General features: G+C 45.5%; 2 protein-coding genes across 2 annotated transcripts in view; one reads left to right on the top strand and one right to left on the bottom strand.

Annotated features, from left to right (window-relative positions):
• KIF19 (kinesin family member 19) overlaps positions 1-5739 on the top strand; it is a 51510-nt gene extending 45771 nt beyond the window's left edge. The window contains exons 16-20 of the mRNA XM_056848694.1: positions 1847-1955; positions 2308-2404; positions 3751-4145; positions 5229-5388; positions 5588-5739. Coding sequence (XP_056704672.1) covers positions 1847-1955; positions 2308-2404; positions 3751-4145; positions 5229-5388; positions 5588-5739 — 913 coding nt within the window. The remainder of the gene's footprint in view (positions 1-1846; positions 1956-2307; positions 2405-3750; positions 4146-5228; positions 5389-5587) is intronic.
• A 4110-nt stretch (positions 5740-9849) lies between these two features.
• Positions 9850-21016, bottom strand: BTBD17 (BTB domain containing 17). Its single transcript, XM_056867008.1, has 3 exons — positions 20893-21016; positions 12666-12942; positions 9850-11096 (listed from the first exon to the last, which is right to left on the bottom strand). The coding sequence occupies exons 1-3, from the start codon at positions 20984-20986 to the stop codon at positions 10016-10018; spliced, it is 1452 nt and encodes a 483-aa protein (XP_056722986.1). The 5' UTR covers positions 20987-21016; the 3' UTR covers positions 9850-10015.
• Between the last annotated feature and the right edge of the window lie 1635 nt (positions 21017-22651).

Raw genomic sequence — 22651 nt, 5'->3', positions numbered from 1 at the left:
AGGTTTAAGTCCCCGCTTGGCCATGAACCTTCACTGGATGACCTTGGGATAGTCGTTATCTCCCACCCCAGTCTACCTCATAGGGCTGTTGTGATGGTGAAATGGGAAGAGTGGGAAATGTGAGTGGCCCTAAGCTCTTTGAAGGGAGTGCTGGATAACAATGTATAAATGGGGAAGGACTCTGTCCCACTTCCCCCCCCCCCTTGCCTCCACCACTTTCCCCTACAATGCAGCAAACTCATATCGGGAAATCCTGGAGGATGGAAAAGTGTCTGGGGGGAGGGGGTTAGAGGGGGAAAGTTTCTGGCACTTGGTTTATCATCCTAGTGATACAGATGCTCAGTACATGATGGATGAAGTTGATAACAGTCAAGCAGAATTTCCCAGAAAGACCAGGTTCCCTTCACAGCCATTGAGCATACCTGTAAATATTTCATGTACAGAGTTGCCTCAAATGAATTGTCCTTCCTGCCTGGTTCTGTCTAACTGGCCGTTAATACTAGAACGCGAGGTCATCTGTTGAAGCTGGAGGGTGACAGATTCAAAACAGATAAAAGGAAGAATTTTTCACACAACGCATAGTTAAATTGTGGAACTCCCTGCCCCAGGATGTGATGATGGCTGCCAACTTGGAAGGCTTTAAGAGGGCAGTGGACATATTCATGGAGGAAAGGGGTATTCATGGCTATTAGTTAAAATGGATACTAGTCATGCTGCATACCTATTCTCTCTAGTATCAGAGGAGCATGCCTATTATCTTAGGTGCTGTGGAACACAGGCAGGATGGTGCTGCTGCAGTCGTGTTGTTTGGGGGCTTCCTAGAGGCATCTGGTTGGCCACTGTGTGAACAGACTGCTGGGCTAGATGGGCCTTGGTCTGATCCAGCAGGGCCTTTCTTATGTTCTTCTGTTCTTATGCCATGGTTCTGAGTTGTCTCCAGCGGAGGCTGTTCTGCATAAAATCCTTGAGCTGATGATGGCAGGGATTCAGCCTTTCACAAGCCAGACCTTTCCTCCATCAGTCTTCCACAGGAATATCCACATGGGCATGTATTTATTTATTTGTTTATTTTATTAGATTTATACCCCTCCCTTTCCTGACTGCAATCAGGCTCAGGGCAGCTACCAACAGAAATAAACAAACAATTTAAAACACATACCATAAAATTTAAAAAACCTTATACATTCTAAAAGTCTAAAATTTCTGCAAATGAGGGCCACACATCGCAATTAGATATACAATAAACAGAATACAATCATGTTCCCTTTATAAAAGTGTGCTGCTACAGCCTTATTCCCTTTACAAAAATATCCTCCTAAACAATTCCGTTTATCTCACTCCGACATGTAATTTAGCCTTAAAGAAGCAGCGTCATGGTCGGGGAGCAGTGAGGTACTGGGACATGGTAGAGAGGAAGGAAGGGGAACAACTTTTCCTGCTACAACATGAAAAGCTGTTCCCCTAAATGTAGGACTGAACAAGGCAAGCAAGGGCTGGCCCCTCACAGTGCAGCAGGCTGGGAGGGCACCCTTGCTATTTCCCTGTAGTCTCTTTTGCTCCCGCCCCTTTGCCCTATGACATGTCAAGCATCTATCTAGAAACCTTAGGTGTTTGGAAAGCAGCTGGAGGAGGGAGTCACAAGGGAAAAGAGACAGAGGTGAGTGAAGGGTGAAGCTTCCACACCATCCTTCATATCCCCCCTCCATGCAAATCGCACCCTCCTCTGGTCTGCCTCTTTGTGACTGTGGATTGATTACTGGGCTCCCAGCCTGGCTTCTGCATCTTCCAGAGATCTGAGGCTCTGCAGCGTTTGCAGGTAATCTCTCTCTCTCTCTCTTCTTCCCAGCAGCGAAGCCAGTCAGGTGTTCAAGACCAGTCCTCGGGCCAGGCAGATCAAGAATTCAGCCGTGGTGACCCCACCTCCTATCCGTGTCAATGGCATGATCAGCCAAGAGGTGTGAGCCCTGTGAAGGGAAAACTTTATATGCAGGGGATAGGATGTGCTTCAATTTCATTAATCCATCTTTATAAGAGACAGCGTTACATAGCAGGTAATGCTCTGCAAAGACATATAATTGCACGGGGCCACCACTTTACAGGACTGCGTGCCGAGCTGCAAGATGAGGACTTCCACCTCTGCAGCTGGGAGAATGATGGTCGAAACGTCTGTGTAGTGTTTTCCACCGGTGGAGCCATGTGGGTGTGTCTCTCTGTCTCTGGGGCAGTGTGCGCTCACAAGTGCAAGGGGATGGCTCCAGTGCTTTAAGAGACGTCTTATTGACCTGTCCTGCCTCTCCCTTTCTACAGTACTTACCCCGAGAAAGTCTGGTTAGCCTGGGGAGCCAACGAAATTCCTCCCCTGACAGCAGCGACCACTGCTCTGATGGCATCCTGACACGTGGAGGTAATAGTAACCTGGATATCTTTGGGTCCCCATGAAGCTCTCTGCCTACTCTCAGTCACCTCCCACCCTAGCCAAAGCCCCCAAGATCTGTTGGGGAGCTGGCAACAACCCCCATGGGCAGGAGTCTCTCCTCTGAATCAAATACGTGGGAAAGGCAACAGTTGATTGGGGTGGTGTCACCCACACACACACACACCCCATTGGCCGTGCTTTTGTTTCCTGGACCACAAACTGATTTGCCTGAAGCCAAACGCTCTGTTTGGCCAGCAGGGCCAAAGCATCGTTTCTCCAGGCCCTGAGCAAACTTGTAACACAGAACCTGGCTCCCTAAATGCACAGGAGTACCTCCCATACGCACATCCTTACAAGCTGTGAAAGAAATGTCTATTTTATTTCTCAAATGACATATATAGAGCACATTATGGCTTGCCTGGGACCTGGAAAGGTGTATGCAATCCCCAACCCCATCCTTTAGCCAGACCACCAATGGGTGCTGCTATAATTTTTCGCCTGGGCATACAGGTAAGAGTGAAGATCCATAATAATTCTAGGGGGAGGGAAGAAGGAGGCTCTTTGCCCTCCTCTGCCCAGCCAGTCCCACAACTCCCTACATGCATGACTCTTCTGAAGGGCCCTTCTGTGTGCTGCTTGGGCAGAGATAACTCAGAAAGAGAAAGCAGCTGCTGGCCATTCTTGCCATAAGCCTGCTCCATGTGGCATCTTCATGAAGGCAGGTTGGGTAGAGACTCAACAGGTTCTGCTGCCACAGATCAGTTTGGCCCTGGAACTCTCTGGGGTGAATGGCAAGCAGTCCTTCTGTCTTCTCCCCATAAAGAGAAGATGAAGGGAGGGACCAAGTTGATGCAATTTAGGCTAAGGGAGAGTGTATAGACAGCCAGCCTGAACCTTTGGAGCAGCCTGGGCAGCTAACTGGTAGGGCCATGGGGGTCTGCACTCAATGCAGTTGGCCCAAGCTCCCCAACAGATCTTGGGGGCTTTGGCTAGGGTGGGAGGTGGGCAGTGGACGTGTTGTTCAGGAGGGGGAGAAGGTTCAGTAATCCACAAGGCTTTGACAGCAGGGTTATTCTGACAACCAGCAGGATATTCTGCTAACATTTAGCTCCTGTTGTCTTGCCACTGTATTCCTCACCTTCTTGGGGAAGAATTGTGATAAAGGCACTTTGTCCTGTTAAAAGTAGAACCATATTTCCATGGCTTTCTGGCATGTCTACCCGACCCATCTCCATAGCCAAGGCATTTCATACCCATGACCAAGGAAGCATGGCTTCTGTCTGGAAAGACATTATGCACATAAATACCTGCGCATATGCACTCTTCATTGACAGAGCGCAAGGAGATTGTGAGTGGCACCAAGAGCATTGCTGTGAAGGCCGCCCGACGCCGCTCCCGAGTGCTGGAATCCGACCGCCTGACCCTGCTGGAGCCCACCAAGGAGTGCAGCAGCCTCTCCCTGCACTCCCTAAGCGAGAGCGAGGACCCCTCGTGCCGGGAGACGCCTTCCCTCTGCCAGCCCCCCAGCCTACAGCATGCTGTCAGCGAAGACAACCTGTCCAGCAGCACTGGGGAAACAGCCCCAGGAAGAAACGCCTCCCGGCATTCGCCTGGACCCTGGCTCCGGACAAACAAAAAGGGGAGCAAGAAGCAGGAGAAGAGGGAGGAGTCACTGGAAGCCAAGAGGAGGAAGCGAAGGTCACGGTCTTTTGAGGTCACTGGTCATAGGGTATGTCTTCAATATCCCAGAATTGCAGTGAGGGAGATCTAGGGCATGCCTTCCACAGAGTGTGCTCACCAATCAGAGCAGAGCAGAGTTCTCATTCCCCACCAGTCAACCTTTTGCAATAAAGCTAACCGCCTTCACTGTTGTTGCTGTGTTGATTGGAAGTGGGTGGGGTTTAATTCATTTCACTGTTTACCATCATGTGACCTTTGCAAGGTTTTTGCAGTAATGAAGGCACTATCTGGTGTTCCAATTCCTTTGCTTCTTCCCTTGAACTCTCTGGGAGGTTTTCACGTTCTTGCCTAACACAGGAAGGCAGGATGGGGAGACTCCAGTAGGGCCTTCCCACGGCACGGAGTTTGCGGATCGTACAATGATAGGCTATAGACCCTTGAACAACAGCAATTTGAACAACATAAGTCTTGGGAGAGGAAGGCGCATGTGGCAAGTTTCTGTAGTGCAGCACGAAAACACAGAAAGCACACGGGACAAGTCCTTCTGCTAAATGCAGCATTCTCTTCTCCAGGGTTATGAATCAGAAAACTGGTCTTGCATAACTGATGAAGGGAGCTTTCACTCTTGAACGCTCATACCCCCCAAAATCTTGTTGGCCTCTAAAGGTGCTACAGGACTCGAATCTAGGTGTGCTACTTCAGACCAACATGGCTACCCTCTGAAACTGGTCTTGCACATAGATCACAATGGTTAGCCGTGTTAGTCTGTCACGAGCAGTAGAAAAGAGCAAGAGTCCAGTAGCACCTTAAAGACTAACAAAATTTCTGTCAGGGTATGAGCTTTCTGAAGCAGTGAGCTGTGGCTCACGAAAGCGCATACCCTGCCAGAAATTTTGTTAGTCTTTAAGGTGCTACTGGACTCTTGCTCTTTTCTACTGGTCTTGCACAGTACGTCATGGTTCTGGTACCCAGCTGATGGCTCTCTGTGATGCATACCGCAACCAGCTCTCCTTTTCAAATCCTCTTTGCAAATGTGCCTTTACAGGAAACAATGGAGTGGTAAAAGAGATTCCTTCTCCACTTCTAAATCCCCTTCCCCGAGCCATGTGACCATGTATTGCCTCCTCTTTAGCTCCAGTGTCCGAAGAACAACGTTGTCCATCGTCACCCACTAGAAAGCAGCTCTGAACACAAGATAACGGCCACAGGAGGGCCGCCCACCACCCGAGGAGTTGGAAAAACAGCAGTACAGTTGTCTAGAGTGAGACTTCTGCAGGCCCAGCCGTCATCAGGTGGGTGAGCTGAGGCAAGTGGGGCTGGAAGGCTGTGGGACTGTGACATGGATTGATATAGCTATAATTAAGAGCTGAGGAGTAGAAGAGTTGCATCTGGACAGCCTTTGGGATGGGATATGTTTGTGATGGGAGCACGTGTACATATGGCGCAACCTAACAATTTCCCACTTTTTCCTTTCCCCATTCTTTCCTTCAGGCTCCACTGAGACCTCGCCCCTCTCGGTCTCCTCCAACCAAACTGGTATATCCAAAAAAGTGTCCCATCCCAGCCAGCGTCCACGCTTGAACTATATTGCAGTGAATGACTGCAACACTCACAGCAAGGATGGCAGAAACAGGCGATGCTAAGAACAGAGGTCAAAAATCTCTAGAGAACTGTGTTTGGTGCCCACTCAGAAGGCACTGTGGGAAGGTAGCTACTGCAGAAATGGCTGTGGCAACCGAAAGGGAGGTCCAGGGGGTGTTCTGGCTGCAGGCATTCCCGTCAAGATTTTGTCTTGCCCTGAAAGTCATTTCGGCTCCAAGACAAGACCCCCCAGGCTGAAAGAAGTGACTGTCTGGATGGGCAGACGCATGTACCCCCAGAGACATTCATTGCCATCTGTAAATGGAATCGAACTGGAAAAGCCTTTTCTCTTCAAGCACAGATCTCTGCTTTTAAGTTGAAGGACTTGCAGCTCTATTATGCCTTTGTGATAGAGGGAAGGGAATGCCACACAACTTCTGCACAACCTGCAGAGAGATGGGTCACCCCATGCTGTCTGTGTGCACACGCTATATTTTTGCATCACGTTAAGTAGTCGAATAAATTTCAATAAATCGGAATCCTTTAAATTTGCTCCTTTCTGTCTTTCCATTACATTCTTCATAGGAGTATGGATCTGGGAACAGGAATGGGGAAACTCCTCTGTAGCTCTACGTGTCATGACCGATTTTCAGGAAAAGGCAAGCAGAGCCCTTAGCTGGTGGGGCCAAAGAGCAAAAGGGCTCGGTACCCATCAAGAGGAGTTATTCCCCGGGGGTGGGTTATACAGGACTTGGAGATTATATACAGAGTTTCTGGTAAGCTTGCCATTGGGTTGGCTACCACAAAGTTTCGTCTGCAAAGGATCTTCACGACAGCTGGCAAATGATTAACGGTCTGCCTTTTCCATATCCCGTCACGTGCACAGAATACCATGGAAGCAGATGAATAGTATCATGCATTTTCCCAACACCCCAAAGCATTATCAAAGTCCTCTTCAGCCTCTTTTTTGTTGCTGATGCTGGATTTTAGGATTCAGTTCCTGCCAAGTGGCTGCCTGCTGCTGTTGAGACGTCCACAAGCAGCTGGGCTGTCACCAGAGCGGCATGGGTTTGTATGGGCACTTGCATATGTCTCATACTATTAAGGTGGCTGTGCCAACAATGGACACACCTTCTTCCTGCCCATTGTTTTAGTCTGGAAATATTCATCCCATTCATCACATGGGCCATTTGCCACGCGATACCCACGAAACTGCCCTGGGTCTTCTTTTGAGTTATTCATGACTTTTCCTTCCTTCAGGGGCCACCTCGTGGCTGCCCCACACTTGCCCCATGCTTTCAGAAACCTCTTTTAGCATGAATTTAAATTTTGCCTCAATCCCAAAGCAAAGCTAATTGAGGCAATTTTAGTGAATTGAGGCAATTTAGTGAGTTTGGGGTTTTCTCTTTCCCCTCCCCTTCTCGCTTATCCAGGCCTCACATAAGCCATTTCAGAGAAGCCATTTTTATAAGTAATTTAAAAATCTCCGAACGGTGCCTGCTCCCACCTCCCCACCCCATGTGTCCTCTCTGGTCAGTTTCAGCAGCAGGAACGGAGATGAGCAAATGAAAGAGTCCGGCTGCTGGGCAGGCGGGGGAATGTTGAGGAATGTGCAGGCTGCTGGGCTGGTGAAGCAGTGGCGACAGCCATGGGGCAGGAAGTCTCTGACAGTGAGCCACAACGGTTTTTGTTTTTTACATTGCTGCTTTAATGATATAACAATTAATTTATTAATATGTTAGCTTTTATTGCTAAAATATTAATAAATTAAGCATATCATTAAAGCAGCAACGTACAACAAAACCGCTGCGGCTCACCGCCAGAGACTTCCTGCCCGATGGTCGCTGCTGCTGCCTGTCTCCTCCTCCCCCATAAGCATTCTCACTTATCCAGGAGCCAACAATGGGCCCGGGGCGACTGCCACCACAGCTCGTGATCTGCTGGCCGCCGGCATCCCTTGGCAGCCAATACAGGGGGAGGGACTCTTGACGATCTGCATTTTTTCTGGGGTTCTTCATTGATTTAATTTACTCCTGCTACTCCTGGGATTTCTTCGTGGCAATAAACCTCCATGCATAGGGCTTTTAAGATTCGGGTCAGAAAACTGCGCGTCTACCGAGCAGCACATCCTTCAAAGCATAAATGCCCATGGTTGTGTGTCCCTGACTTCTTCAATCCCATTTCCACTAGTTAACATTTCCTTTGGCGCACCTTAAACTTGTCTCACATTAACAGTGCAATCCTAAACAGAGCCACACCCTTTAAATCTACTGAACTCAGTGGGCTTAGAAAGTATCATACTGTTTATGACGGCTGTGTAGTCCTGTCAAGCTTCCTTCACGTGTACTGTCACAAACAATAAGTGCCTGCAGGGATACTATAAGCACCAATCCTCAACCTGGGCCTCAATGTAAACATGTCTACCATGTGCCATCCCAACCCCTTCCCACAATTCCAGGCCAGATCTCATCTTCTTTTACACAGAGTATCATGCAGTTTGTGTCTGCACATGATGCATCTATTTTCTGAACTTCTATATAATATATCACAGCCATTGTTTATTTTCTAAGCTTGTAATTACCTCTTAATGGCACCCATTCAAACAAAGTGAGAAATCCAGTCATTTCCCTTAATCAGTCTCCCAGTTATTTATTTACTTAAGTTATTTTCTGTTCAGTATTAAGAATTTGTGCATATTATGGGGAAAGCATCTTGAATGGGAAAAATATACAAAAGACCAGTGATGAAAGGCAAGGGCTGGAGACGGACAGTAATTTCTTTTTTTAGACTGTTCAGTGTAGTATGATAAAAGCATCACCATCCCTGGTGTGTCCACTCATCTCACTTTTCCTTTTGCTGAACAGGTTTTTGAACTGTTTCAGAATCCTATTTGATACGAGACTACATCAGGACAAAAGCACTAAAGCACCAACACCACTTTTTACACTCTTAAAACTAATGTCTAGCTGAAATTCATGAAGGAAGACCAAAGTCCATTGACAAAAGCTCTGGTTCTGTAGGTATGCATTATAAGAAGAGTCTTCAACGTATCTGGCCTCTGGATACTTGGGATGTTGAGAAAAGTTGTGGGGTCCACTACAAAATGGAGGCACTTCACCATTTTCCTTCCTGCAAGAGCAGAGGGAGCATACTATTTGAGCTTTCATTTTTCATTCACTTTTCAGCTCTGAATGTTGGAATTCTCCAATTTAACTCAATGAAACATTTGGAAGGGGACTGGAAGATTTCTGTTTCTGAAAGAACCTGAGAAAACTTTCAGATAATTGCTTACTCTTAACTGAAATAAATTGTGGTGAGTAGCCATTTGCAAGTCTGCAGAACCCAGGACTCTGATCCAGGAATCAAAACCAATAGTACAATGCTTGTGTACCACGGGTTTTATTGGGGGGATGGGTTCTGGACGTGGTAGGTTCCCAGAGGGTGGGGTGGGTTGCTCTGGCCAAGACTGGAGGAGCATAAATCATCTATTTTCCTCCTCTCTTTCATGTTATTCTCATACTTACGTTCACTTCTCATAATGGGGGTTGCTTCACACTTTTTTTTTCTGTTGGTGGTAGATCTATTATGGCTAAGTAGTTTCAAGCAAATACACACCCTTAATGAAGACAAACCGAACCAAGTAGTGAGCTCAAATGCCTTTTATCCTTTACGCTACCCTTTCTGGACTTTGCAGGAGTCAGCTGGAGATTGTTTTTCTCTCTCTACCCTATCCCAGTCTACACACACACACACCATGGATTCCTTGGGCTGGTATCAAGCGTACCAGAATGCTGACATATCTAGGACAAATGAAGATAACACAAAGAGACCATTTCTTGTTCTACCAGGGTGCTTCATTCTTTGCCTGTATTCCGTCAACTTCACACAATACCACAGGCACACAAGTTAAGACACAAAGAGCATATCAGGTTCTAAGTAGGTGAGAGACAAAGCTGTTGCTATTGGTGTACCTTTGAGAATACCCTAGTCCAAAGCACCACAGAGATCCTCCAATTCTACCTGAGTAATTTAAAGGAAGAGGGACGGGATCTAAACATAAGCAACTTAAAGACCATAGAATTTCCCACCCTCCCTCCCATGATTTCCCATCTATCTAAAAAGCTAAAAATCCCAGATTTGCCAGTGCAGGTGTTATTCTTGTTCTAGGAGTGCTGTGCGCTTATCCCAAAAAGTCATTCTGGCATCCATAAATTGCAAAATACAGATTATGCATCAAACTTTTTGCAGTGGATGGTGGTTGAGTCACCGTTCTTCAATGCAAGCCAGCAGAGCTCACCCCATGCCTTGCCCCGCTATTCCTTTTCTTCCCACTTCTTTCTACTTCTTCACCTTGATCAGCGAATGGTAAACTGGCTTGATGATGATATGCAGGTGCAGGGAATTGTCAATGAGGTATTCAGAAGTGCGTTTCTGCAAGTCGGCATGCATCAGGAAGTCAGCCACTTCATCTGTGCTCTGGTGGAAGCTGTAGGCATGTTTGACAAAGACTTTGCCCTGCTGCTTCACCCCCACTAAGATGGTCTTCTGGAAACTTACCCCAGCAAAGTCAGAGCTCGTTGTGGCTGGAGTGATAACCAAGCGAGGGCGCCCATCCTCAATCCTAATAGACTGGATAGCTCCTGAGACAGAATCAGAATAGACAGGACGCAAGCTGACAGGGAGCCAGCGTGGGGAGAACAGGACGTTCCAAGTCACCCGCTTGGAAGAGTCATGATTGCTGGGTCCCAGCTGGGTCTGGAAACTGGTGCTGCGGTCATCCCGAGCCGGGTTGTTAATGACCCATTGGGAGCCCCAAGAGGTGGAGAGGTAGTTGCGAGGCAGGAACATGCTGCAGTTGACATCAAAGTATTTGGCAAAGTGGATCGGGGATGCAGAATGGAACTGGAAAGCTTGGAAGAGCAGGTCCTGCACAGCGTTATAGTGCTTCACCATCACCGAAGACTGCTTCTGCAGGTGGAAGAGATGGCTGGGGGAGATCATAGGGTAGCGCACAGACCTCAGCATCTTCTCGACTACTGGGCTCTCGGGCTGATGCGTAGCCACCCACTCCTCCACAGCGGTGTACAGTTCCAGTTCGCTTTGAAGGACCAGGTCAGAGCGTTCAAGCAACAGCAGCAGCAGCTCTACACTCACCGAGGCCCACTCAGCAGTGTTCATCACAGCGGAGAGATTCCAGGCTAAGAACTGGAGGCAGCTCTCTTGCAAAGCCTCGTCGCCAATCCTCACTGCATAGTGATACCAGCTCACCACATGGCCCTGGTTTGACTCACTGGCCAAGTGGCTCTTCATATATTCAGCTACCCCCCGCTGTAAACTGGAGACCCGATATTTGCTAGCTAGTCGGTGAAGAGGGATGGCTTGATGGAGGAGGATGGAGATCTCACCGCAGTACAGATACCTGGAGGAGGGAGGCAGAGTCAGTTTCCCTTGACCCTTTTTCTCCTTCAGTACCTATTCAGCAATGGTCATGCTTACGACCTCTGCTCTCACAGCACACAACTTCAGGATTCCTATTGATTCAAAGATCTATAACCTCAGATCACAGTATTTCTCGTCCGATTTGTACAAGATTCTGTCCTTTCTCAGAAACAGATTATCTAACTACACATTACAAGCGAACACGTGAAATGAAACTCTTAACAGCCTGCTTCTTTGCTGCAAAACAATTCTGGTAGTGGGGATTTGCAACGAAGAAGCAATCGGGTGGAGAGGTGCTTATACTCCCTCTTCTGCCTGTCACTTTCTCCTCAGTTTACCCTCACAAGGTACTCTCCATAAGATTACAAATGCTAGTTCCTAGGGTTGCCAGCCTGGGTTGGGAAATACCTGGAGATTTTGGAGGTGAAGCATGGGGAGGGACCTCAGCAGGGTATAAAGCCATAGAGTCCATAAAGCAGCCATTTTCTCCAAGGGAACTGAGCTTAGTCATCTGGATATCAATTGTAATAGCAGGTGCCAACTAGAGGTTGGCAACCCTACTAGTTACCCTTCCAAACATGCATCTAGAATTTTGCTGGGGGGAAAGCAACCAGTGGAAGCATTAAACATGCACTTCCCCCCAATGCTTCTCCCATTCCAAATCATTCACTCCTAAAGCTGTTTTGCAAAGAAGAGTTTCCTGTTGGGGATTTATTGCTCATTCACATGTAGCATGTTAGGCTCTCAAAGCATGATGAGATGATGATAGTGGGCCTAAGAGTCCAGAAAGCTTTGGGCCCCTTTGCAGAGAACATTCCCAGCAGCAGCTCAACACTCCAGCAAACCCAGGCCACAGGAACAGTGCTTCCCCTTACCAGGTGTCCTTGGGAATTTGCTCTTGTGGAAGTGCATCATTAACCCAGGTGTTGAGTTCTGGTGATATGTTGTGGTCTGCACTGTCAACTCACCAGTTGGCCGCTTCAGCTTCCTTCAACTACACTGGACTTCAAAAGTGTCGTTCCTTCAAGTCTGCCATACTGGCTTGCTTAACCACCTGGCTGTACCTCTTCCTCTTTAAGAGGGTGGTGGCGGTGGCCACTAAAAACAGCATAAGTATTTATATAGAGCTAAGGTTATGGATGCAGCAAATCTCCTAATTCAGATTTTGCAACAATGCTAGTCAGGGTTGCCAATCTCCAGATGGTGCCTGGTTCCTCCTGGAATTACAACCAATCTCCAGTTAGGGTTGCCAACCTCCAGGTGGTGGCTGGAAATCTCCTGCTATTACAACTGATCTCCAGTTCCCCTGGAGAAAATGGCTGCTTTGGCAATTGGACTCTATGGCACTGAAGTCCCTCCCCTGCCCAAACCCCGACCTCCTCAGGCTCCACTCCCAAATTCTCTACGTATTTCCCAACCCTACCTCCAGTTGACAGAGGACATGGCATCTTTGGAGAGCGTACTCTATGGCATCACATCCCCTCTGTGCTCCCACTAGGGTTGCCAGCTCCACTTGTCTGTGGGAGAACATGCAAGGGCAATCTCCTACCTGATGAACTTTTCAAAAAGGGCAGCGCTGTCGGGTGACTCGTGGAGGGTCAGCATGGTTTGGTTGTGCAGGAGGCTCTCGAAGATCTCACTTTGCAAGCTGAGCATCAGCTGGTGGGTGTGGAAGACTTTGATTTCATCAGAGCCGGTTGTGCGCACCCGTAGGGTGGTATCGCTGGCATTCCCATTGTGCATGAGCTCTTGTAATCGCTGCAGCAACGACAGGGAGTGGTTGATGGTGGCCACCGTAGAATCCCCGCCAAGGTCTGCCTTCTGGACTGCAGGAAAAAGACACAGATGGGCATGAGCAAGAAAATGATGCCAGCTCTCATTTGTTTTATTGATTTATATGGGGGAAAACACTGGGAAATATAAAACCTGTTTTCATCCCAGTCGTGTGGTTTACTGCTGGCCTGGAGGAACATTCCAGTTTGTTTAAATGTTTCCTATTTATCTCTATGATTATATTTGGCGATCTCATTCTTGTAAATTTTCCTTGAATTTACCGTTATCATCTTCAAGATGGGGCCTGGAGTTCTCCCAGATTTACAAATGATCTCCAGATTTGCAACAACACTTGCAACAACGACAAAAACCTGGCAGTATGGGAAAAATTCTCCCCAAACACCTTCTAACCTTCACAATTACTCTAAAAATCAAGCATCACTGCAGTGATGATTATAAAGACCCACATTTCTGAGCAGGCCCAGCTTCATAAGGCCCTGAGGATATCCAGTCATGGGCAATTATGAGCCCATCTTAGCTGCCAGCAGTGATTAATACTTCACCCATGCTGACTTCAAGAAACAGTGCCAGCTAATGCCACCAGTTGTGTTCTTCTTTTGGCCATCTGTTAAATTCAGACCTGCAGATTAAAAAAAAAAAAACAGTTCCCTAGCACAGATTCCTGGAACCATATTGCCTCCCCAGCCTTGGCAGATGACACCAAATTATTTAGGGTGGTTAAAACAAAATCAGACTGAACGACCAAATTCTACGCAGTAAGAAGATGGTGGATCAATGTGAACACGATCTCATTGAGTTCTTCAAATTTAACAATACTCCAAATATTGCAAGTTTCATGGTCTGGGAAGCAAGTAAGGCCTTCATGAGTGGTAGACTGATTGTCTTCAACGCTAAAATTAAAAAGGATAAAGAAAGAACTAATAGAGATCTTCTAAAACAACTGAGAGAACTAGAGAAGCGTCACCGGAACTGTCTGGATAAGAAAACAAAACAAGAAATGAAATTGATTAAACATAAGATTGCAACCATTGAGACGGAAGAAATGCAAAGGAAAGTCAAATAGGACAAGCAAAAATATTTTGAAAAAGCTAATAAACCTGGAAGATATCTAGCAAATCAACTAAGACAAGAAGAAATGAGAAGGAAAATTCTAGGTGCGAAAAGTAATGGGAAAACATATAACAACTAACAAGCAAAAAGAAATCGAGAAAATTTTTAAAGAATTCTTCAAACAACTCTATGAGAAAGACAATTTACAAGAAGAAGATTTACAATCATCTCTCTTGCACGTGGACCTCCCTACATTAATGATAGAGGACCAAGAAAGTCTTAGTAAAAAAATCACCACACAGGAAATTGTAGACACAATAAAGGACTTAAAGAATGACAAGGCACCAGGGCCAGATGGGATCACACCGAAATTTTACAAACTCTTCGAACAGCAACTTACACCTATCTTGCTCAAGACTTTTAATGAAGTAACTGAGACTGGGAAAATCCCATGCTCATGGCAAGAAGCACACATCTCCCTGATCCCAAAGGCAGGCTCACATCCATATTTACCTCAGGCGTATAGATCAATATCTTTATTAAACGTGGACTACAAACTATTTGTCACCATCTACACCAAAAGACTGCAAAGATGTATCTTCAAATTGGTGCATCCGGACCAAACTGGATTTATTCCCAAGAGATACATGAAAGACAATGTTAGACTGGTCCTTAGTGCCATCAAACATATTAAATCCAAATCATTGAAGGCCGCTCTGATATTTTTGGACTCTGAAAAGGCCTTCGACAATGTTTCCTGGAAATTTACCTCTGAAACTCTGAAACAAGTGGGTTGGTGACACCTTTTACAATGTCTTCAGTGTCATCTACTCCAGCCAAAAAGCTCAACTTTTGATTAATGGAAGTTTATCTGATGAATTTGAAATCGCGAAGGGCACAAGGCAAGGCTGTCCTTTGTCACCGATGTTATTTGATTTGGCAATGGAAGTCTTGGCAAACTATATAAGGATGGATCCTAATATCAAAGGAATAAAATATAAGAACGAAGAACATAAAATCAAAAGTTATGCTGATGATGTTGTATTAATCTGTCAAGATCCTGTGGATGCAGTACAAAATATACAACTTCACATCAAAGGATTTGTCAACTATTCAGGTTATAAACTTAATAAAGACAAAACAAAAATTTTAACCTTTAATCTCTCTGAAAGGGAGCAAACGCTTATTAAAGAAACAACTAGATGTCAAATAACTAAGGATCCAGTGAAATATTTAGGCATCTTCATATCATCACAGAACAACATACTCTTTAAAACAAACTATTTAAGGGTATGGAGAGAAATAGAAAAAGATCTGAACTGCTGGACAACATTGAATATTTCATAATTGGGAAGAATATCGACAGTGAAAATGAATGTACTTCCAAGACTAAACTTTTTGTTTCAATTTTTACCAATAACCTTAAATGAAAAAGTGATTTAAGGTTGGTAAAGAAAGCTAAATCAATTTGTTTGGAATGGGAAAAAACCTAGAGATTGACTTAAAACACCTCAAGATGACCGAGAGGTGGTCTAGGGCTGCCTAACCTCAAGCTATACCATCGAGCGTCCTGCCTGACGTGGATTGCGGATTGGATCAAATCTCCAAAAAACAGGACCATCGCTTTAGAGAAAGCGGATTTATCTTCTGGGTTTCATAATGTGTTATGGGGCCATAAAACATTGAGGAGCTTGAAGCAAACATCCACTTTTACATGGAACTTCAATCGCATTATATCTCTCCCCTTTTAACATATAAATCTAATGCCTCTGTGTCTGACATAATGCCCTTTTTACTAAGTGACAGGGATCCCAAGGCTACATTGGCAGTGGCAAGATTTGTTTCAGTCCTTATATCCCTCAAACATTAGATATATACTGCTCAAGATCAATGGATCAAGGAGCTTCTAAGGGATAAAGGAAAGGAAAGGAAATGGAACAAGTCAAAACAAACATGATTAAATGGATGGAGAACTTCAGAGAAATGGTATCAATGGAAATGTGGGAGAAATTATGTACAAAGGATCTGAAATTCACTGCCAGACAAGGTCAAAGAAAATTGATACAAAACGTTCTATAGATGGTATCTTACTCCAAATAAAATTCAGAAGATGAGTAACGTCAAAAGGAAACAGGGAGCATGTTGGAAATGTCAGGAGACAGACTGCTCTTACTTTCATGTTTGGTGGACCTGTTCGAAGCTGTAATCATACTGGCACAAGATCCACTGTAAACTACAAAACATGTTCCAGAAATAATTTGAACCCTACAAGTTTCTTACTTGGCATAATGCCACCGAAACTGTCTCTGCAACTAAAAGATTTATTCAAATATGCCACAACAGCGGCAACAGTAGTTCTTGCAAAGAGGTGGAGACAACCAAATTTGCCAGATATAGACGACTGGAAAGATAAAATGATGGAATATGCCACAATGGTTAAATGACCCACATGATGAACATAACTGACGAGGAAATTCTTGAACAGTTTAACGAAAAATTGAGTTTGTTTTATAGATATATAGAAACCAGTCGTTGAAACTCTATAATAATAACACCAGATTAAATGGTATAAACACTGTTATTTTCTATAGTGAAGCTATTTTCTAGTAGAACAAGAATAAAGGTATAATCATTGGTTATTGTAAAATGAAGTTATTTTCTATTAGAACAAGATGCTTTATTTAATTAACTGGAGAAATAGATGTGGTAATTACATTGAATTTTGTTTATGCTGAAACGTTCTTTTTTTTCTACATATATATCTTATCCGTGGACGGTCCCCTATTCCTTCCTTTTTTCCCCTTTGTATCCCTTTTTTGAAATAAATAAAATAATTATAAAAAACAACAATAACAACAATAACAACCAAAGGATCTCTACAAACTGGAAGAATGGGAATTAAAATGGCAAATGAGATTCAATGTGATCAAATGTAAAGTGATGCATATTGGGGCAAAAAATCCCAACTTCACATATACACTGATGGGATCTGTGCTGACAGCAACAGACCAAGAAAGGGATCTTGGGATGGTAGTGGACAACTTGCTGAAGATGTCAACCCAGTATTTGGCTGCTGTGAAAAAGGCAAATTCCATGCTGGCCATAATTAGACAAGGAATAGAGAATAAAACTGCTGCTATCATACTGCCCTGGTACAAATCTATGGTGAGACAACACTTGGAATACTGTGTACAGTTCTGGTCACCACTCCTCAAAAAGGACACTGCAGAGCTTGAGAAGGTGCGAAAAAGAGTAATCAAAATGATCAGGGGACTAGAGCAACTGCCCTATGAGGAGTGGTTAAAACGCTTAAGGTTTGTTAGCTTGGAAAGAAGGCGGTTAAGGGGAGACATGATAGAGGTCTATAAAATTATACATGGTATGGAGAGAGTGGACAGGGAGAAGCTTTTCTCCCTCTCTCATAATACTAGAACGTGGGATCATCTGCTGAAGCTGGAGGATGAGAGATTCAAAACAGATAAAAAGAAGTATTTCTTCACACAATGCATAGCTAAATTGTGGAACTCCCTGCCCCAGGGTGTGGTGATGGCTGCCAACTTGGAAGGCTTTAAGAGGGGAGTAGACATGTTCATGGAGGAAAGGGGTATTCATGGCTTCTAGTCAAAATGGATACTAGTTATGATGCAGACCTATTCTCTCCAGGGTCAGAGGAGCATGCTTATTATATTAGGTGCTTTGGAACACAGGCAGGACAATGCTGCTGCAGTCGTCTTGTTTGTGGGCTTCCTAGAGGCACCTGGTTGGCCACTGTGTGAACAGACTGCTGGACTTGATGGACCTTGGTCTGATCCAGCATGGCCTTTCTTACGTTCTTGTGTACACATCAGGAGAACTGGTCACCAATCCCCAGCATTTAATTCCCATTGGAAGTAATGGACTTAATGCTTATCATCACCCTTTGGGTGATTTGTACCCACTTTTTCTCATTAACTATAAGGTCCTCTTGTATGTTTTCAGTTATTTCATTCAACCAACATGGTTACCCTAGTTGAGTCATGGGAGTGCTATCAACATACACACTGGAGAAAGTCCAGGCATCTCTTCTTTGACACATCAATTCCCCATCCAATATTGTTTGAGTCCATCTCCCCTCCACCCACCACCCACACACAGGTACCTTTTAAACATTCCACTAATTTAGAACATGGCATTTTCCTGTGCATTCACCCCATGGCACTTGTAATGTTTACAGGTCTGAAGCCATGTGTGAGGGTCCCGTCAGATTAGTCTTTCGCACAGAAAAACAACCCCTCCTCCAGAAAAACACTGTCATGGTGTAATGGTAGGGTTGCCAACTCTGGGCTGGGAAATTCCTGGGGATTTGGGGGTGGAGCCTGAGGAGGGCAGGGTTTGTGGGGGGAAGGACCTTATCAGGGTATAATGCCATAGAGTTCACCCTCCAATGCAGCCATTTTCTCTGGAGAACTGATCTGGAGATCAACTGTAATTCCAAGAGATCTCCAGGCCCCATCTGGAAGTTGGTGGCTCTGTGTAATTGTTAAATGGTACCACATACCATATACTCTAAATGTAGCAACTGTCAATACTGTTTAAAAGGCAATATCCATTCCATATATATCTAAGGAATGAAAAACTCCAGTATCATTAATCCCCAAATATTTAAAATCCATGGATTTAAAAACTACATATATGCTTTTATACTTGCTGCTTTCTTAATCTTTGACAGACTGCAATAATCTTTCCAAACGTGTGCCACCAAGCCTAAAAAGAATGACTGCTTTCTCAAGGATTTGGTATGTCTTACCACTTCAAGCTTCTAGAAATACCCCCAAATTGCAAGGTTTGCAATGAAATCATTAAAAGTCAGTAGCCTTTGACTGCCTCCAACCTCCTCACGTTGACAATGGTAATTAAAGTCACCCTAGTCCTCAGAGCCCTGCCTAATCCTGGCTAGCTCTTGTGGGTATCGGAGCATTCACTTACCACTCTTGGGAGCTGGATCAGAGCCAGAAGCTTCACGGTCGTCATTAACTCAATGAAATCACTGCCACCGGATGAATTAAATTCTCTCACTGAGCCAAGTTACACTCCTTTGCCTCCCTCGGGAAAGAAAGCTTAGCCTGTTCATACTCTCTGTATCTTGGCTTCCTCCTCCTGCCCAGTCCAACTTGGGCAGGGATAAAAGGTTAAAACTCAAAGGCAAAAGAATCCCACTCCTTCTCAGAACAAAGAGGCACAGTAGGATGGGGAAGCGCTGACTAAAGGGGAGAGGAAACCTGGCTATTTCCATGAAAACATCGCTTTTTTGTTGAAATCGCTTAAGAAAAGTATTGTGACACTTTGCTCCAGAGAACAGGCAGGAGGCAGGCTCACAGCTGCAAAATACCCCTCCCCTCTGTAAACTTCAAATTGCCCATCTCCCTGTCTGTCTCTGTGTGTGGCCTTCAAATCCCATTTCTGTTTGGTTCAGTATTTGCATACATTGGTGTGCTTATTTTACATTAAATAAAAGACTCATTAGCACATTAATGAGAAAACACTTCTTTGCAATTCCAGGCAACCCAGTTGTAAACGGTCATTCCAATTTGTCATAAAACAACTCACTTGAATAACTGCATTTTTCAGAATTTAAAAATTTACCCAAGCCAAGCTGTGAGATTTACAGTGCAATCTTACACAGAGGTGTACACTTCTAAATCCATTGAAGATGATGCATTTAGAGGAGTGTAACTCTGTTTAGGATTGCAGTGTTAGTTCCCAATCCAAAACATAGGCCATCATGTACAAGTCAGCCAGGTACACTTGGCAGGTAAGCGGCAGTAATGAATTTATACCTCTTGTAAAGTCCTATTAAATGGGGACAGCTGGAGCATATGCAATCCTGATTTACGCTTTGGCACTCCTGCATCCACCCTACTACTAACACCCACAGTGAATCTGGCCCAGATATTATATCTTGTAAGTCCATGTCTTATCCAGAGGATTAGAAACACAAGCGGCACAGTTAAACCAAGATGAGTAGAGGATTGGAAACAAGAGAGGCAGCCTTTTGGTTCAGAGGATAGATGTGAAATTCAGCACTGAGATGATGCTGGAAGTTAGCTGTGTATAAATTCTTTTAAGGATGCAGTCCAATTTTTTCTTCCACTGGGCTTTGTGTCACCGAGCATTGTTGGGCAGACCTGAAGGGGTCAGTTCCTCAAGGTCAAGGTTGCAGTGAGCTCCAGCTGGACCCAGCTCGCTCAGTGGATGCCCAAATTACACAAACCTTTTGGGCTGTTACTTTAGTACACTGGTCTAGTAATGGGGGAATTAGACTGCGCCTAGAGTGAGCTCGAGGGAAGGCAGCATGGTACAGCCTGATCTCGTCAGATTTCGGAAGCTAAGCAGGGTCAGCCCTGGTTAGTATTTGGATGGGAGACCACCGAGGAAGTCCAGGGTTGCTGTGCAGAGGAAGGCACTGGCAAACCACCTCTGGTTTGTTAGTCTCTTGCCATGAAAACCCCAAAAAGGGGTCGCCATAACTCGGCCGCGACTTGACGGCACTTTACACACACACACAGAGTGAGCTCACGTCACACAGGCTGTTTGTGTGATCTTCATGTGTGTGGGGATCAACATCATGGAACAATTTGCTCGGGAACAGCATCATCCCACTGTCTGTTGCCATAGGATGCTTAAGCCGCAAACAAAGATATGTCACCAGAATCATTATGTCGCTCCTGTATCCGATGCTCAGGGTCTCAGTTCTTGTCAGTCCCTTAAAAATTACAACACACCTGGCTTCTGCACTTCTGAAAAGTGTCTCTCTGAAAGATTCTTCCTGGCACTAAAGTTCTGCAATATGTGCCACTTTCTGGCTGTATCTAAGTCTCCAAGCCGTGCCCTGCATAACATAACCATAGTTCCTAATAACATCCCAGAAAACTCACCCAGCACCATCCTCTTACCTGCTTGGGCTGCCAGGCACAGAAGTGACAGTGCAGCTAAGGAGCAGGCCCATCGTCGGGGTGTGGCGTGCCGGACCCCTATCGCTTTCGCCATGGCTCCTTCTTCGAGCGTGTCCACTGTGGGAATGAGCCCTCAACGGAGCGGGCGAATGTGTCCGACTCTTTATGTAGGACACTGACTCTCCCAGCCCCGCTTGCCATTGATTGGTGGAAAACTAGTAACAGCTGTTACCAAGGAAACCACTTAAGATTGTGAATTGATTCCTGTGGGGCTTTGTGGGGCTCACTGGGCCGCTGGCTGAGCCTCCCCAGGAGAGCAAGCCTATCTTGGCCTCTCAGCATATAGGGAGCTCTACGGTCGCACACAGAGAACCCATCTTTGTACTTTCACCCAACAAGTTTCTCAACTTCAAAGTCTCTGACTGGAAAATTTTATAGTTTTTCATCGCACACTGTTAATAGCCCCCTAGCGATGTTTCCCATTTATTCTGCGGACGATCAGAATATTCTCATTAATTCTCGGGACAATGTGCGCCACTGATGCTGAATGCTGCACTATTCCTGATCTGCACTGTGGGAATAGAACTGGAGATTTACAAACGACCTGAGAAGTTTTATAACACTGCAAGAATATTTGTGACTCAGTCCTTTTATGCAGGGACGTTTCCCCACGGTCACCCCCACCGAATGCTTCGGGGCTTTATTTTTTTTATGCATGCCTTTCCCGCCCGTCAGAGGTCGCCTCGCTCTCCCCACGCATTTTGCCCGTGTTTTCCAGATGCTGTTTTAGCCAGAATCTGGAAAGTGCGGGCAAAACACGCAGGGAGAGTGAGGCAATCCTCTGGCAAGTGGGAAAGGCATGCATAATCAAAAGGAAGCCCAGAATCAGTTGGCGGGGGTGACCACGGGGAAACGTCCCTGCATAAAAGGCCTCAGTCTGCTCAAGTACGCAATGCTATATTCTCTGACATTTGGCAGGAAAAAAAGGTATGTATGGGAGCATCACATTTCTTCCAGGTAGCATGGCATGGCTCCTCTTTGAAAGATTAACAGCATATGGAGCAGTAGGAGCTGCAGTTCTTCAATGCTGAGTAGCAACTAAGGAAGACAGGGAGACCTGCACTTATTAACTGCCACAACCAAGCAGCAATCAAAGAGAGCCTGGCCTGGTTTTTGCAGCGGTTGTATTACTGTACCCAAGCAGAGACAGACAGTGGTCTGCCCCACTATGAATCAGTGATGCCACCAGTCTGCATGGCACAACCACTATAGGCATAAGTTGGTTGTGACTTCAATCACAGATTCTTCTAATAGCAACTCCTGTGAAAAGGACCTTGAGCCAAGATCATATGTTCATATAATATGATTGTCCAGAATCTGCCAGTCTGGAGCAGGGGGCACAGAATCAGGAGGAGAGTTGCTGAACTCTGTATCTAGTGTGGTAGCTCAGCCCTTCCAGGTAAGATGCATCATAAATCCTCATTAGTTTTCTTCCCAGATTGCCGGCCCAGCGCCAAACTGGGAAGTGTCTTGGAGCCGGCTACCCCTGGCACCCCTGGCATGCAATTACCGAACCCCGGATCCTTTTCTAGGATAACCTTTAGCACCCAATTAAACACGCAGAGAATTGCTGGAATGAAAATGGCCACAACTTTTATTGACTACAGCAACAGGCATTGGCATTGCATAGGGGCTGGATCCAAGACATCGATCGACCTGCCTGCTGACTGATGCATCTCCTACTCTCCAGTCTGCCTGC

Source organism: Euleptes europaea, chromosome 1 (genome assembly GCF_029931775.1).
Source record: "Euleptes europaea isolate rEulEur1 chromosome 1, rEulEur1.hap1, whole genome shotgun sequence".
Lineage (NCBI taxonomy): Eukaryota > Metazoa > Chordata > Lepidosauria > Squamata > Sphaerodactylidae > Euleptes > Euleptes europaea.
This window is presented reverse-complemented; position numbering and strand designations above follow the sequence as displayed.

Bases quoted from the DNA above. Each gene is read 5' to 3' on its own strand.
- BTBD17 (XM_056867008.1), bottom strand. From the start codon at position 20,986: ATGGCGAAAGCGATAGGGGTCCGGCACGCCACACCCCGACGATGGGCC. The intron at 12,943-20,892 runs GTAAGAGGATGG...TTTTTCCTGCAG, and splicing joins GTGCCTGGCAGCCCAAGCAG to TCCAGAAGGCAGACCTTGGC. The intron at 11,097-12,665 runs GTAGGAGATTGC...TCCCTCCTCCAG, and splicing joins CTTTTTGAAAAGTTCATCAG to GTATCTGTACTGCGGTGAGA.